Here is a 17,832-nt window from a genome sequence, read left to right on the forward strand (position 1 = left end):
GATCTCTATACAGGTTGATGATATATTTTGTGTTCAGGTTGAATTGCGTATTGCTTAACACTAGAGAGCAATTATAGTTTCAAAACCTCTGACCCTTTTAGTCGATCAAATGGAGGAATTGATACTGTTGAGCTATGAGAATTGAACTATGCTCATTTTATCTATTTGAATTGGTACGTTGAATGTATATTTAGTACATGTTTCAAAACCTCCGACCTTTTTATGCTCCTTTTGCAGGTTCAAATTGGTATTTTCTCCTTAAAAACTATTGTTATATGATTTAGCTAATTTCATTTCCACCTTTAAAATCTAAAATATCTTAGTTTATATTTTTTTTAAAAAAAATGGATATTGGCCTTTTGTATCCAAAGAAAGTTCTTTATTGATTTTCTAAAGGGCCAAAGCACCAGCAAAGGGCAAATGCTTAGACTTTAGAGAACAAATTACCATTTCTTTTTAATGCAAAACTCAGTTGAGAGAGACAGAGAAAGGTTGGTAATTAGAGTATTATATACTATTATTATTTTAAACTAATTAAATCCTTTTATATATCAATCATCCAAATTTTATAGTATCACAATTATTATACAAAATATTCCTTGTTTTAGTTTAAATTTAAAAATATTGCTATAGTGATATAAACCCACTTATTAATTTATTTATAATATGATATCAACTTTTATTTTAATTTATTCAAGTAATAATTTTATTGATTTTTTTAGTATTGTTATATTTTAAAAAGAAAAAGGAAAAGTTATGTAGAAAAAAAGTGGAAAAAGTCAGCTTAGAATGGGTAATGGGTTTTGCAATGAAAAGTCAGTTCGGTCCAAAAAGGCAACCAAAGAAACCCCCACGTGCCAACGACCCTCACCCTTTGTTCTCACTTTTTCATTCTCTTTTTTTAATCTTAACCCAATTATCCCCCGCATAAGATTGAAGTTTTAATCATATGAATAAAAAGATTGAAGCTTTCAAAATGATTTTTTTAAAAAAATATATTATATTTGACACCAAATTCAAGTATTTAAGAAAAAACCAAAGAAAAAATATAAAAAATAGTTAATGGAAAGATAATTCGAAAATTGCTCTGCTCTGAGTATCCAATCATGTAGACTATGAGACACGAACCATCTAAATAAAGTTGGTCATCTTTTTTAGTAGCCAAGTTGCGTTTCCATTGACTCCCCCCCCCCAAAGAAAAGTTGCATTTCCATTTCTTCTTCGCTTGTTTTTCATCTTGGAGTTCATACAGCTTTTCCCCTAACAACTCTCTTCTCTTGGGAGAGAGATAGGCAAAGGAAAAAGACAATAAATTTGACTCTGTTCTGTTTAGGATTTATCATCTGTTGAAGGATTTGGGGTTTCTGCAAATTTCTGACGATGGGAATTTGTTGGAGTGATCGTTCCAAGTCTTTGAGTCCTCCTAAAGGTACTTATCGGCTTTGATTTGGATACCCTTTTTTGTCTTTTGATTCTTTGAGTTTTAAGCTTAGTTTGGAATGATTCTGTGTTATTTTCAACTTTTATCTGTTTGATGGGTCTTAGATTTGATGCCTTGAGAAAATTGGAGATAAGGTGTCTGTTTAAATGCATCTTTTACTTGGAGTATTTTCTTTTTGCCTTTTTTTTTTTTTTTTTTACTTTAGATTCTTTGGGTTTTGTTGATGGTGGCTTGTTGCTTTTGTTTGATTTTTGTTTTTAGCTTTAGTTTGGGGTTGCCCCTTTCATATGAATCTGGGATCCGATGGTGAAATGAGGAAACTACATTTGTTCTTGCACTTGTATGGAGTTGCCCTGAGTTTTTCCTGAAGATTTGGATTTCACTGCACTTTCTCTGCCATTTGGAGATTATACTTTCTTCTGTTCATTTGTTTCTTTGCTTTGATGAATCATTTTTACAATTTATTTGAAGGGGTAAACTAGCTCAAACATTCACAATCTGCAATTGATTGAAAGTTCATAGTGATGTTATATTGAAATGTCATTTGTATTCTTTGTTTTGGTTTTAAGTTCGCATAAAGAATTGTGTGATTACAAGTGGTGGATGTTACAATTCTATTTTCTTCACCGGGTATAGGTCTTACGAGGTTTAAGTCTAAGAGAGGAGATGGGGAACATTCTCATATTTCCAGCAGCAAGGTATCGTCAGCTTCTATTCCGGTGACGCCTCGGAGTGAAGATGAAATTCTGCAGTGCTCCAATCTGAAAAACTTCAGCTTTAACGAATTGAGAACCGCAACCAGAAACTTCCGCCCTGATAGTGTTGTTGGAGAGGGTGGATTTGGTTCAGTATTCAAAGGTTGGATCGACGAGCATTCCCTAACTCCCACCAAGGCTGGCACTGGCTTGGTTATTGCTGTGAAGAGGCTCAACAGAGATGGGGTGCAGGGCCACAAGGAGTGGCTGGTCAGTATCTTGAACTCTTGTTCACTTTATAATACATTTAGTCTGTTAATTGGATGTGTTTAAACCAAACATTTCTTCGGGTCGGATTACGGGATGATTCTGCATAATTTGCTAAACTAATATTCTGAACATATAGGCTGAGATCAACTACTTGGGGCAGCTTTCCCATCCTAATCTTGTGAAGCTCATTGGTTACTGCTTTGAAGATGATCACAGGTTGCTGGTATACGAGTTTATGCAAAAGGGCAGTGCAGAAAATCATCTTTTCAGAAGTGAGTTTTTGAGTATACAATGCTTCCCATCTCCCATTTTTTTCTTTTACAATGTTTTGTGTGTAAGCTGGTATATTGTGTCCATACAGGAAGCTCTCATTTTCGACCGCTTTCATGGAATGTTCGGATGAAAATTGCTCTTGATGCTGCCAGAGGACTTGCATTTCTTCACAACAGTGATGCGAAAGTCATATATCGTGACTTCAAGACATCTAATATTCTTCTTGATGCAGTAAGCGCTTACTAAAGAAATTCATCAATCAAATTTCATAGTAACTTGCAGTTATTAAAAAAATCTGACCATCCTCTTACTCAAAATCGACAGAACTATGATGCAAAGCTTTCTGATTTTGGATTAGCTAGAGATGGGCCAATTGGAGATCAAAGCCATGTCTCTACGAAAATCATGGGAACTCATGGATATGCAGCTCCTGAATACTTAGCCACAGGTTCTTCTAATTCTTTGTTTCTCTCTTGACTTCCTAAAAGACTGATTGATTGGTTTCCTCCCATGAAAGTACTAGGTATGATTAATTGGGATATTAAGGGTATATTAATAATTAGTTAAATGATTTATAAGGGAAGTTCAATTGTAAATACAGAAGTAGGGAAAGAGCGTGGCAGGCAATATTTTGTAGTATGAATTAGGCTTAAGTGAATCTTGAATTTCTGTTATCTTTTATATTTCAATATATTCGGTTGTATCAGAAATGTCATACTTCATAATTCTAACTAAATTTCTTTATTTGGAAAAGGTCATCTCACGGCAAAGAGCGACGTATATAGTTTTGGAGTAGTTCTTCTCGAATTGCTATCGGGGCGACGAGCCTTAGACAAGAATAGACCAACAGGGGAACACAACTTGGTCGATTGGGCAAAACCATATCTAATAAATAAACACAAAATCCGCCGCATCATGGACAATCGACTCGAGGGCCACTATGGTTTGGGACAAGCACAAAGGGCAGCAAACCTTGCATTTCTTTGCCTAGCTACAGATCCCAAGTATAGGCCCACCATGAATGAGGTTGTAACATCATTGGAGCAGCTTCAGAAACCATCTGAGGTTTTAAGAAGTGAAAGGGAAGGTCATAATGGTCAGTCAAATGGAAGAACAAAGAAAACATGAAAGAGACTCTGGTGCTACAGGCAAACTTGTGAAATGTACAGCTGCTATGATGAAAATGTATTTAATCCCAAATCCCAAATCCCAAATCCCAAATCCCAAACCCTCTCTATGGCTGGCAATTTTCTTTCACATCTTTGCTTTCATCTTTTCCTTTTCTTTTTTTTTTTTCCTTTTTTTTTTTTTCCTTTTTTTCTGTATTTATGTAACACTATCTACTTTGATATTGTTCATATTTTGTCAGATATAAGAAGAATTCAAGGAGTATTATATTAGAAAGTATATAAATATGAAAGCTCACTTTATTATGAAGGAATTTATTTCTTTAAAAATTATTAATGACTACTAACCCAGCAAAATAGGGTGATTTAGATGAATATTTTAGTTGAAAGAAATGGAAAAGAATTGGTGACTAAGTTGGTTTGAAACTAATCAGTCCTTGCGAAAGGCATTTAATTAGGCTTTTATCGAGAATTTGTGTTTGTTTTCTCTGTTAGTATTTGAAGTTTTGAATTCTTACCCAACTTTTTAGAAACAAAAATAAGTTCTTTTTTTTAAAAAAAAAAAAAAGAACAACTACTCTCTTACTCTTTTTGTTTGTTTTCACTTTGATTTTGATAACACTCCTAAGATATTGAAAACAAGAGATGAAAATGGTGTTTATATAATTTTTGAAAATAGAATATAAAAACTTTTTTTCTAATGCTCCCTCTCCATTCAAAACCCTGCAATTTTAACCATACTATCTATGTAGTTATCGAAAAGTGAAGTGGCAGAACCTCTCATTGTTGACTAATGGGTCTGGATTTGATAGTTTGGGCTTACTTGAGCCCATCATCCTTACATTCGGAATAAGCCCAAGGTGATTACATCCAACACTGTCTTTACTTTATTAACCTATTTGGATTTGGATTCTATTGGCTCAATTTCATGTTCACTCAAGTGAGACTATGAAGATATGAATATCTGACCTTCAGAAAAAGAATATGTATCAATTATGTTGAACTATAAACACTTTCAATTAGAATTTGACCCTTCACTCTCAAAACAGTGTTGGACTTAATAAATCTAACAAACAATCCTCTTGGTCTGGTGGTAGCCTTTGTGCTTTATGTTCATTTTGTGCCAAAAGCGAAATGGATATGCAAAGAAAATGGGAAAACTTCGACAATAAATATCAATACAAATATTTATGTAGTTCACTAACAATTTGTTTGTCATGTCCTTAGGTAGAGAGAGAAAGAGCAACTTTGTCACTAGAGAGCAATATCGTGTAATAAAAGTGTAGATTAAGGAGATAGCAACTTTAAAATGTTTACGTATAACATCTTCCCATCTAAATAATATAGACCCAAAATCTTAAATAGCACATCGTCTTTAGACCATTGTACTTGCTTCTTCTAAACTTCAACTAATAAATTCAAGTCATTTTAATCGTTCCTTCGAGGTTACCGTCCAAAAGTGATTTTCTTTCAAGTTAAAAATATTGGGAAAATAGTGTTTACATGGTAATTGACAAGAGTATCAAATTTCAAAATGAAATAGTAAGAATTAAGTTCAATTTGAAAAAGTTTGGGTTTTAAATTTTTAAATGTTAAAAATCATGTTTGTTTATTTTAAAATTCAATTTTAATTTTTTAAACCTTTTTGAGTTTTTCGTTTGTTTTTAATGTTTTTTTTTTTTTTTTTTTTACAATCATTTAGAAAGATGGAGAAATGTTCTAAGAAGACATAAAATAATAGTATAATGTAGTAATCTTAAAGAGATTAAAAAATGAAATAATGGTTAGCCTTCATGAAAAAATATCAGTAAGAAAAAAAAAAGTAAAAGAAAAAGACAGATATTCGAGGGAGTAAAGCATTAAAGAAATAATGATAAATAAGAAGAAAAGAAGTTTATGATGAGAAGAAATTTGAAGAGCAAAGTTAGAGATATATTAATTAGAGGAAAAAAAAAGTTAGAAATGTTTTTTAAAAGTATAGAGATAGAATTTTTAGAAAAAAAAAATAATAAATTCTTAGAAGATTGAAAATAATATAAAGATAAGAAGAAAAAAGGTTAGTAAAGATGAAAAATATAAAGGGAAATAAAAATTATAAATCTATATCTATATATATTAAAAATTTCTTCAATTTTTTTTGTAAACATTTTAAAAAACAAAATTGGATATCAAAGAAAACACACATAAAATGAAAAACGACAAGTTATATAAGAGCCTAAATTCATAAGATAAAAACAAAATTTGAATTATTTTATCAAAAAAAAAAATGTAACCAAATTAATGGGTAAGAAATTAAGGGGTCATCTATTTCACGGAAATCCTAGATTCTCACGGAGTGGATATTTGGATTACCGTGTTTATTTTATAACATTGAAAGATGACTTAACATCCGGAGATCCCGAACATTCTAGTTTTGAACGTCCTCCTGAAAAATGGGTATTCAGATTTCCAACATCCCCATTTTACATTTTTGTCCTTTTTATTGTGTACATATATATTGATCTTCATTTACATTATATAATTAAAATAAATATACAACCATATATATCATTTTTTGTTATATTGTAATTTCTATTATCTTTTAATAAGATATCCAAATTTAAATTTAGATTAATATTTATGTTATAAATAAATCTTAAATAAAAATATATTTTAAAATAACATATAAAATTAAAATAAATTGTCTTTTTAACTTAAAAAGAAATTCAAATTGATAAAAAAAATAAATATGTCATATAAATTCAAATTAAATCAAATTAATTATAAATTAATAAATAGTCATAAGAGTATTCTTGCCACATTAGGTAAATTTTATACATTCCTGAGTAGAAATCATATTAAACAAACGTAGTAATCAAAATATTCCTAAATATCTAAGAAAATAGCAAATACAGTAATCTAAAGATTTAGATATCTATAATTCCGAACATCTAAGATTTTGGTTATATGTATTTCAAAAAAAAAAAAACCAAACAATCGGATTGATTTATTTATCGAATACAAATTTAGAAAATAAGCCAAAAGTGAAAAAAACATAAAATTGGCGTCAACTTTCCGCATGATTTATAGAATGTTAGGAAATGTTTGGATATAAATGGGCCAAAGCACTTTTCAAAAATTCTTAAATTTTTATTTTCCCTAAAGAATGAGATTCCCAACTTCTTCTAATATCAAATATCAAACAATATCATAATTCATACGACTAGTACCATCCATACATCCAATAATCTTAAAACTAACCTATCTCCTTTATATTTTTATTCAAATCTAAACTTCAATTAATTATATTTTTTATTTTATGAATTTTATTAAATACTAATTCAATTTTATAACCAAAATATATATATATATATATATATATATCATTTTTAATAGTGATGCGAAAGATAACGACTTGATATGTTACCATATTTCATTTTCAAACAAGGTATAAACTTTTTACGCCAAAAATTTATCCTTTCACTTTCATATGACTACTGTATATATTCTTTAGAACCATTCAAAAGTCTTGGTCTTCATTTGTCACTTTGGACGTTGTAGTAATTTTTTAAGTATAGAGACATTACATTGATGCCAATTGAATCATTCACGATTTTTGTATTACTTTTTATGCAACGGCCATAAATAAAAATTTATATATATATATATATATATATATATGATATAACATGACAACAAGAAGATAGATTCTCAAAAAACGAGAATTAAGAATAGAGTTATATTGAGAATGGCGTAGATTTTTTTTTTCCTTCTAAATATCAAAAGAATATAAAGGCTTTTGACCTAAAAAGTCACTTTTGGTAAAAAAGAAAAGAATGTAGATAGATTTCCTACAAGAAAGACACATGCAATGCACAAAAGATATAGTTATTAAGAATATTATTGTTCTAATTCCAACAACTTACCCACTATATACTATAAACCCTAAAAACAACAAAAGCATCATTTGGGATTTGTACATGTTGGAAATTGGGAGCAAAATGTGGAAGTACTTTAGGTCCCCAAACTCAAAGCCCTCCATTTTTATTTTTATTTTTCTTTACCAAAAGTACTTTGTGTTTCATAGGTGATGCATGGTGGTTGGATAAGAGGAAAAATTCCACCTTTATTTTTGCTTGTGGGTTAGCTTTCTTTTTGTTTTCCTTTAATTTTGTCTTTAGAATGGAACTTTGAACAAAGTATCTTCAATTGTTAACCAATGCACAATTAGGTCGCTTACATGTGCTTTATAGAAAAGAAATCATTTTAATATAATCACTCTTACTACTTCTTTTTGGTTGTTTAAGCTCTAAACAACCTTTGATTATTATGGATTGCTTTAAACTAGAAAAATAACATTACGAGCTACCAAACTCTGAGAAACAAATAATGTTTCTTAGGTCATGATTACAACAAGCAATTAACCAATCAAGAAAAAAGGAAACAAGGAGAAGTCTCTCCAACAAACTTGTGAGGCGTAGAATTTTCATTCCCAATGTACAAATCAAAATAGATAATATAATCTCGTAAGTGAGATGTTTAATGCCAAATACTTTGTAAATTAAGTTGAACAAACGTATAAATACAAATCAATAGACCGATTAAGCATATCAACAACTTACAATATGAAAAAATAGTAACAGAGTCCATCCCAACCCCTTTCCATCACCGCATGCACCTCCACATAAATGGGAGACAAACAGGTCTTCGAGAAACTTAGTTTGCAATAACCAACCTTGAATCTCAGTTAATAAAATTGTTCGAAATTCATTCACTGTCCACTCCCCCTCCCCGACAAGATGCATCGACAACATCATTGTTAACCCACTCATACCAAATAGGCTCGACAAAGCCAACCTATGATTGATGACTTTTATTCATTTAATTTAGTGTTTGTAGTTAAATTTTATATCTTTTATTGAGTCGAATTTGTTTTCTTTTACTAGACTATCATAACAACCTTTAGTTACACGAAATACTATTTAAAACCTCAAGCTAGCTACAATAAATACTATTTGCTACAACTTTTCCTATTCAACATTCATCATTTCTTTTTATTTTTTGTTACGCAGTTTATTACTTTCTTCTCGAACTTAAATAATTTACACCACAGGCACATACTATTAGGATCCAAATTGAAATAATACGCAACCCAAACACAAACTATCATAATTCAAATTATAATAACTCACTCATTATCTTAAACGCTTCCTAAAGTTTTAGGTAAAAAAAATTCAAATTTAATAGACTTATTTTACTCTAATGATTTTCCATCGACATAAAAGCAAATCATATAAATATATTTCTAAAACTTATTTAGGAAAAAAAACAATAGGTACTAAATTACATTTGGAAAATTTAACAACAAAAAAATAATAATGACTAAATTGAAGATATATCGACAATAAAAGGCTAAATTAAAAACAATATTCTTGAATTTAGTTTTCTTTTTTTCTTTTTTAAAGATATTTGAACATAAACATTAGGTTAATATTTCCTTATTTCCACTCTTCTTGATTTCAAAACCTCCCTTTAACGATGAATGAGTACTATACCAATAAAAAAGTATTCTTAATTCTTATCATTGATAATTTAATGTTCCATTTGGGATGAGATGGGAAGTATTTTTTTAAGCACTTAAAAAGTTATCTCAAATTCTTTAATCTCCACAAGTATCTTGTCTTTCCCCCAAATCAAATTAGAAGCAAAAAGGTCATCTTACGACATTATTTAAAAAAAAAAAATTCCAAAGTTCAAAACAGGTACACAATTCGTTGGAATAGTAATAACACAATTGAGTAATTTCATATAACATAACTTAACTATATGTAGTAGTAGTAAAATGCTGCGGGCTACACATTTACTATTGCAGCCACTTCAGCCTCCCCTACACTGTTTTCAACGGCGGTAATTTTCAAACTCACCACCGCTACCAAACATTAAAACCACACACCCAACAGACAAACCAAAACCAAAACAATGTAAAAAAGTAAAAGTAAGAAGTTACCACACCTCGGTAACTTTTCCTACACCTAGGATTCGGAATTACACACACTTATAATTGCTGTAACTTTTTTAACCCTAAAAAAGACCCCCATTGTGACCAACCTACTTTTTAACTTCCTACTTCTCCCCACTACTCCAAACTTTCCCGGGTAAATAAGAGGGAAAATTTTGAAAAAAAAGGAAAAAAAAAAAAAAAAGAAAAGGAGGGAGTTTCAAACGCGGAAATTCTTTCCCGTGAATGTCTGACCGAACTGCCAATTAGAAGGAGCCACGTTCCATGAAGTTGAAGTACGACGGTCACTGCCGGTGACGCGGAAGGAAAGGGTCTGGCCCACTAAAACAGCGTTGGATTGCCAATTTTGCCCCCAGTTACGACTCATGCTCATCCAACCGGTGTTTGATCCTTTTACGCTGACCCTCACGATATCCCCTGCACCCGCGACGTTGGTGATTAACACCAAATTGAAGTAACGGAAACCGTTGATTGTGAACCTGATTCCTCCTTGTTTCCTACATGGCACCCTAATGATACAAAACATATAAAACGAAATATATATCATTAATACTTTTATGATTTTTACGAATTCTAATATCTTATATTATTACATTACAATATATCGACATTTCTGTGTGAGGTATGTTAACATTTACAAAAATTAAATTAAATTAAATTAAATTTATAAGATTTTTAATTTTTTGTTAACTAACAAAAAAAAATAATCCCACTAAGGGCAGTTTAGGGAATGTCACTCACTACATTTTCTCGATGATTATTTCAACATTATTGTGAGAAACAGATCCTAAAACAACTCTAATATGGAAACAGAGCAAAACAATTATGCTGGAAAGATAAGAGTAAATTTCCAGATCTGTTCCAAAAATGGAAATGGGGATTTCTCTTTCTAACTTTGCCTTCCTTTCCCAGTTTCCAAACAAACCAAATTCTTACACGTAATGGTGAAACCCAACCAGAGAAATCGAAGGAATTCAGTAAGAAACAGAGAGCAGAGAAGCAGACTCACCGGCGGTAAGAGACAGGTACGATTCCAGCGCGGTACTCAGCGATCTTGAGGAACATAGGCATAGCGAGGTCGAAATGAGTGCGAGGAGGGTTACACCAACCGCCATTGTCATTAGGAAGAGCAAAGTTAGGGGGACAAAAATTGGTAGCGGTAATGAAGATAGAAGGGCTACCAGGATGGCACCATCGAGGGTCATTAGCACACTTGATCTCAAAGCAAGCACCACAGCTGAGGCCATTGTTGAAGAGAGCAGTACTGAGAGCAGCTGTGTTGACGCCATAGCCCTGGCTGTAGAGATTGCCATACCCACAAGCACCACCTGAAAAAACAGAGAAAATCAGAGGAAGAAACCCCAAAAAAAAAATGTGGTAAGAAGAGAAGGAAAAGGGAGATACCCATGGTTCCGGAGGCATCGCTGCCGCCGTAGAAGGTGGCGTGAGCGTCCTGCCAGGGGCCGCCGGAGTAGACGCCGGGGATTCTGGCGTGAGAGAGGAGAAAGAGGGAGGAGAAGGCGAGGGAGAAGAGGAGAGAAAGAGAAGAAGCCATGGAGGAAGAGAGAAGAGAGAAGAGGGGAAATGAGTCTGAGGGTTGAAGGTGAAGGGAATGGAAAATGGGAGGGAAGCAGAAGGGGTACTTATGGAGGAAGAAAAGGAGAGAGTGTGGGAATGGGAATCAAAAACCAAACAAACAAACCCACTGTCTACTGGAAACCCGAAAAAGTAACCTCCCGATATTATCATCACTCACTCCCTTCTCTAATTAATGCCATTTGCCGCCCTCTTTTTTCCTTTTTTTTTTTTTCTTTTTTCAACTTTCTCCATTCTTTTTAATATAGGTTAAATTGTAAAAATTACCTCTCCCAACTTTGTAATTAGGGTTAAAATTACCTCTCTTTGCCTAAAAAATCATCCAAATGGCACTGGAGGGTGTAATTAATTAAATAGACATGTTTAATTCTTTGAAAATAATAGAATGTTTATTTATTAATTTAAATTTATTTTTTAAATTTTTTGTTTTTATAACTTTTTTAGAAATATTTTTTAAAATCAAAGTTTTCTAAAATTATTTGATCAATATTTGGTACGTTAGTTAAAACATAAAATTAACAGAAACACAAAATTTAAAAAAAAAAAAAAAGAATTGTCTTTAAAAAATTCTCATTTTCATAAATTTATGTGACTATTACTCAGTGTTAATTAGTCAAATACATTTTTATCTGATAATTATTAGATGTCAAATACAATAATTTATTGCTATCAAAATTAATTAAAAATTTTCAAATCATGAATATTTTACATTAATTAACGTTCACTAAAAAAATGTAGTAATCTAGATCAAATATAAAATTAAATCCAACATTAAATGTGTAATTGAAAAATTGTAGAAATGGGAACAAACCTAACCTGTTATCCAAAAATGTAATTCTCTTTTTTCATTTTTTTCCTAATTAATATTATTAAAATATATATAGAATTTAAATTAATTAGAAAATCTGACATAAACTTCAAAATTTGCTTGCAATAACAAAACTAGAAAAATATTTTTAACCTTCATTTTTTGTTTATTTAGAAAGATTTCAAAGTTCCAATGTATCAAATAGATTCTTATATTTAATCTTTTTCCATGTTTAAAATTATTTTATATATTTGATTTTTTTTCTTTTAACAAATATAACAAAATATCAAAATATTTACCTTGATAGAACAATTTCAAAAATAGAAAAAGTATACAATTTCAAAAATAGAAAAAGTTCATAGGTCCATAATGAAAAATATAAAAATTGTCTCATCAACCACATCATAATATATTTGATACACAATCGTTTAGATTTAGACAATCAAATCTAAATGATTTATTTTTTCAATTCTACGTACACGATGTTTAATTTGGTAGACGATCATTTAATTTGGTTATACGATAGTTTAGATTTTGGTAAACAATTTTATCCAGGATTATTAATACACGATCTTTTAGATTTGTTTACACAATCGTTTATTTTTTCAAGATTTTTTAGTACACGAGCATTTAGATTTGGCTAAACAATTTTTTTTTAAAGATTCTTTTGATACACAATCGTTTAGATCTATCTACACTATCGTTTATTTTATGTACGTACATGATTGTTTATATTTGACTATCTCAATCTAAATGATTTTTTATACATGATTGTTTAGATTTTGTTATTTTTTGTATACAATCGTTTAGATTTGGTTATTTTCTGTACATGATCGTTTAAATTTGATTATTTTTTGTACACGATTTTTTAGATTTGGGTACAAAACTAAACGACGTTTTTTCAAGTCTTTTATATTTAGTATACGGTATTGAACAACCCAATAAATATTGAAAAAAAAAAATAGATCTTTTAGATTTAATACACGATCTTGAACCAAATAAAAGTATGAAAAAAAAATGGTAGAAAGAAAAAAAAAATCAATTTGTAGAGAAAAAAGAAAGATGATAATAGAGAAGAACAAATCTAAAATATTTAAAAAATGACTATCTTTTTTCTTAGTTTTATTATAAATATTTTATAAAATTCCCTATCTTTTAATAAATTTTCTAAGTTAAATATATGTCTATATGAAAGATTTTTTTGATTAAACATAAAAGAGAACAAAGAAGTGGAAACACTACGTTACATCAAGAGGGTTTCTTAAAATTCATGCGTAGGCCATAGGATTAGCCTTAAGGTATTAATATTTTAGTCATTCACAATATTACATTTATTTAGTTTATGCTTCTTTCTCTTTTATAAATATATTTTTCCCAAGTCTTTTTTTTTTCTTTTTAAATTTCTACGTACGTTTTTTTTTCTTTCCAAATTAGATACTAGATAACAGTAAAGATTATGTAGCTACGTTAAATTTAAAATCAGAAAAATATATCTTTTTAGTCTCTAATTTTTAGAATATAAAAAATATACTAATTTAATCATACGTTTTCAAAATGTATATTTTAAGTTGAATTTTCAAAAACAAGTCTTAAAAGTAATTTTTTGTTTGATTATTTTAAAATAATTATAATAGGTTGAAAAATAGAAAATAATAGTTCGAGAGAAGATATAATTTTTATAAATTATTATTATCATTTAAAATGTCATATAATTATTTAAATAAAAGTTTTAAATTATTTTGATATACTTTTTATACCTATTTTTAAAAATTCAAAAAAAAATGTATGTCTTGAAAACTTGAAGATTTCGATAGTTATATATATGAGACTAAAAGTATACGATTTAGAAATTTAGGAATCAAACACGCATAATTTTCAAAACCTGGAAAGTAGAAAGGTAATTTTTTCTTAAAATTATTATTATTTAAAAACAAAATTGTGAGTATTTTGGGAATACTATTTAAAAATTTCAATTAACTATGGTAAACAATATTTCAAAATCCTTAATTTCCCCGTTTTTATAATTTGACATTCATTTTTTTTCTTTTTTTGCTACATTATCTATTATTTCCTTTTCAAATTAAAACATTCTACACCGTAAACACATAAAATAATATACATCTCAAACATATAAATTATTATAACTCGACTGAATATAATAATTCACTCCTTATCTCAAACGTCCATAAAAACAATATTTCGGCCTAAGACGAAATTAGGTTTGATGTTTGAGTTCACCGAAATACAAATTTTGACGTGCAATTTGCAATAATTTCCTTTTTTTGGCCCACATATTTTATCTTTATTATTGTGATTATTTTTGTTCCTTTTAATTGTTTTATTACTTATATTATTTACACTTTTCCTCCATTATATGCATTACATCCCTAATATGGACTATTTAGATTAAAATGGGAAAGTTTTGACCAATTATGCTTGTTTTCATTTTGTTAAAGGATGAACTATTCTATCAATAAAGTTATTCATTTCAACTCAAATTTGTATCTCTTCTCAATTACGTTGGGATTACAATCATTTCAATTTGACATATGATGTGATATAAATGAAATTTGATCGATATTCTTCTTCTAATTTCTTTGTCGTAGGTTTTTAGAGAATAATAATCTCTATCCTTTAAGAATGTATATAATATGTTGAGATGCAGTGGATTTCATATAAGAAATGACACGAAACTTACACTTCTTAGGTGGTAAATATCTCATAATTTTTAGACGTATCGAAAAGAAAGAAAATATTAGTCAAATAAAATATTACGTTTGAAAAAATATATATACAATACTCATGGAATTTAAGGTGTCAAAGTAGAAATTCACATATAATTATTGATGAAATTTGATGAGTTTATTAATTATCAGCAACAATTGAACTAATTAACACTGTTTTGGGATTTTAATTGAGCAACACCCATAGTGGATCTCTAAAGTTTTGAAGATGTTTTTTTAAATGGTTAAATTACAATTTTAGTTTTAAAATTTTGTTTTTATCCTCTAAATGTTTTTTTTTTAAATTTTTTTATTAAAAAACACTCTAATTTTTAAAAATATTTTTTTTAATTAAACAATTAAAAATATATTCCAAACACATCATTCATCTTTGAGAGGATTTTGGACTTATTTTATTAGTCTATTAGATCAAAAAAAAAAAAAAACATAACCTATAAAATATTTTTAATAGATAGGAATATTAAGAATTCTCACACAATTCCTAAAATTTATTATTTTCTTTTAGAAAAACAAACATAACATGTATGAGCTTATTTCTAAGTGTAATAACACTATATTAATTATATCATTCAAGTTACTCTAACTTTTTTTGTACGATATTTATTTTTTTGAGTCACATAGCAAACACATTGAAGAACCATTATCTTAATTAAAATGGTAATCAAAATCTTATCCATCAAGTTAGTTGTGATCATAATAGTTTATTTGGTACAAACTTCGAAAGAATTCTTAAAAAAAAAAGTCTACAATACATGATGGACAAAGAAACTCGTTTACATAAAACATTGATTATTCTTTTAGAGACTACAAAAATGGTTGCCACACAAAGCTAAGACAAAAGAAAAAATAAATAAAATGATAGGGGGAATCCACACTCATTGCTTCAATCACAAGCTGTGTGAAATTGCAATGGCTGTGATTGAATTTGAACCCCAAAAAGAAAAATATTGCTTATTTGTTACTCAACAAATTCTCATGCAACAAAACAAAAAGTGAAAAATGGATGCCTTCAACATGCAAATGCAAAGATTACACAAAAAGGAGAAAGACCAAACTGTGAAATCCAAGCCATCAATTACTTGATGCCATTCTATATTTTATATTAATATAATAATTCATCTCAAAGAATTTTGGAAAAAAAGAAAAAAAAAAAAAAAAAACTCTACATATTATGTTTAATTTTCTTTCTTCTTCTTCTTCTTTTTTTAAGAAAAGAAAACTTATATATATATGATGGGTTTTATTTTAAATAAATAGGTAAACACTTTCCATCTCAATATATCAACTTTGCTTTTTACTTACTCCACACAAGTTGACATGAATAATATCTTGGAGAGGAAAGATATAAGTTTGACAATAGGGACCTATATATTATTATTTTTAAGCCTTTTTGACATACCAGTTTGTTTATAGGAATATTATATTATAATTAATTAATCTTCTAAACTCAGTGTCTCTCTAATAATAAAATAAGAAATTTGTCATATGCTCGTTACACGTACCTTTAAAAAAATAGGTATGATTGTAAATATAGAAATTAAATTAAAAAATATAGCATATATAACAACATTTAAAAGAATTATAAATTTAATAAAATTTACGAGTTTATAAAAAATATATGTAAAAGTTAATCACTAGTAAATTTTGTTGTATTTATAAATTTTCTAAAACTTTGTTATACACTTAATTATTATTTTTAAAATTACTATATTAGGTAGATGTGTAATTGAATTATCTTTTTATTTTTATCTTTGACAAGGGATATAACCAACCTAAAGTATTTATCTATTCTTAATTTTTACTGTTTTTAGGAAACAAATTACCTTTTAAAGTTTTTGTCTTTGGGTGAATGGAGAAACATGAAGAAACTTATCCTGTGTATTTTAATTTTTGTATCAGTGCTAGAAAATAACAAATTGGTAAATAACCATTTAACCATTTTCCAAAACTTTTTAGTATAACAAATGCGATAGACATACGTTAACTTCCAAAGGTTAGGTTAATGAGTATATAGGCGAATTATCCTTAAGAAAATTGCATCTTTAGTCTCGAAACGTTAGGGTTATGTTTAGTTCCATTTAAACCTATTTCTAAAAACTCAACAACTAAAAACATGGAATTTTAGTCTCCAAATTAATCGTTAAGGTCACATTCTCCCATTGAAAAAACAATTAATCAATAGTAGTGTTAAAAATGAGTTTCATTCTATTATATTTGGTTTTGTTTATTTGTGTTATGCATTTTGTACTAACGCATGGGACGAAAAGTGATTGATGGACAGAACATGCTTAATCTAATTACGTTTGGAAGTTATAATGTATCATTACAAATATCGTTATAGTTATTATATTATGGTTGTCGTGTTATTCTTCCATATGAAAATTGTGAATTTTGATACGTTTATTTATGGTTACCATTACGGTTAATATTCGACCCTAAAAGACAATGGTAAAGGTAATAATAAATGTCAAATATTCATAATTCTAAATAAATATGATTAAAAAAAAACAAATTTAGTTATATTTGTGATTCATATTCATTATACTTGATTCATCGATAAAATTTCATTACGAATACACTAAATTTTATTACGGTTTAACGTACAGATTAATTTCAAAATTTACTAAAAATAAATATTCGATGAAAAATTATAACAAATAACACAATTTAGAAAATAAACTAAAAATATAGTTGAGAGATAAAATATTTGTAAAATTAATAAATACTGACTAGACTATTTGTATAATTTTTAAAAATGTCAAGTTTACGTTTTAGTGACTATAATTCCTTGTTTCTTAATATATGAATGATAAGAATTGATAGTACATTTTTGTTTTGTGGTGTTGTGTTGAGAAGGGTGGATGGATGTGAGTTTTTTTT

At 28.7% G+C, this 17,832-nt stretch overlaps 2 protein-coding genes across 2 annotated transcripts; one reads left to right on the forward strand and one right to left on the reverse strand.

Moving 5' to 3' along the window:
• Positions 1–1,090: 1,090 nt before the first annotated feature.
• Positions 1,091–4,116, forward strand: LOC103490281 (receptor-like cytoplasmic kinase 176). The gene is made up of 6 exons (XM_008449730.3): positions 1,091–1,429; positions 2,078–2,406; positions 2,543–2,678; positions 2,768–2,910; positions 3,004–3,127; positions 3,434–4,116. Exons 1-6 carry the CDS (start codon positions 1,381–1,383, stop codon positions 3,805–3,807), a joined length of 1,155 nt encoding a protein of 384 aa, XP_008447952.1. The 5' UTR covers positions 1,091–1,380; the 3' UTR covers positions 3,808–4,116.
• A 5,443-nt stretch (positions 4,117–9,559) lies between these two features.
• EXP1 (expansin-A4) lies at positions 9,560–11,399 on the reverse strand (the record flags this gene model as incomplete). The annotated part of the gene is given in 3 exon segments (NM_001297542.1): positions 9,560–10,313; positions 10,814–11,132; positions 11,209–11,399. Coding segments are annotated over 3 exon segments (780 nt in total). The 3' UTR covers positions 9,560–10,003.
• Positions 11,400–17,832: the final 6,433 nt, after the last annotated feature.

This window comes from Cucumis melo, chromosome 8 (genome assembly GCF_025177605.1).
Source record: "Cucumis melo cultivar AY chromosome 8, USDA_Cmelo_AY_1.0, whole genome shotgun sequence".
In the NCBI taxonomy this organism is placed as follows: Eukaryota; Viridiplantae; Streptophyta; class Magnoliopsida; order Cucurbitales; family Cucurbitaceae; genus Cucumis; species Cucumis melo.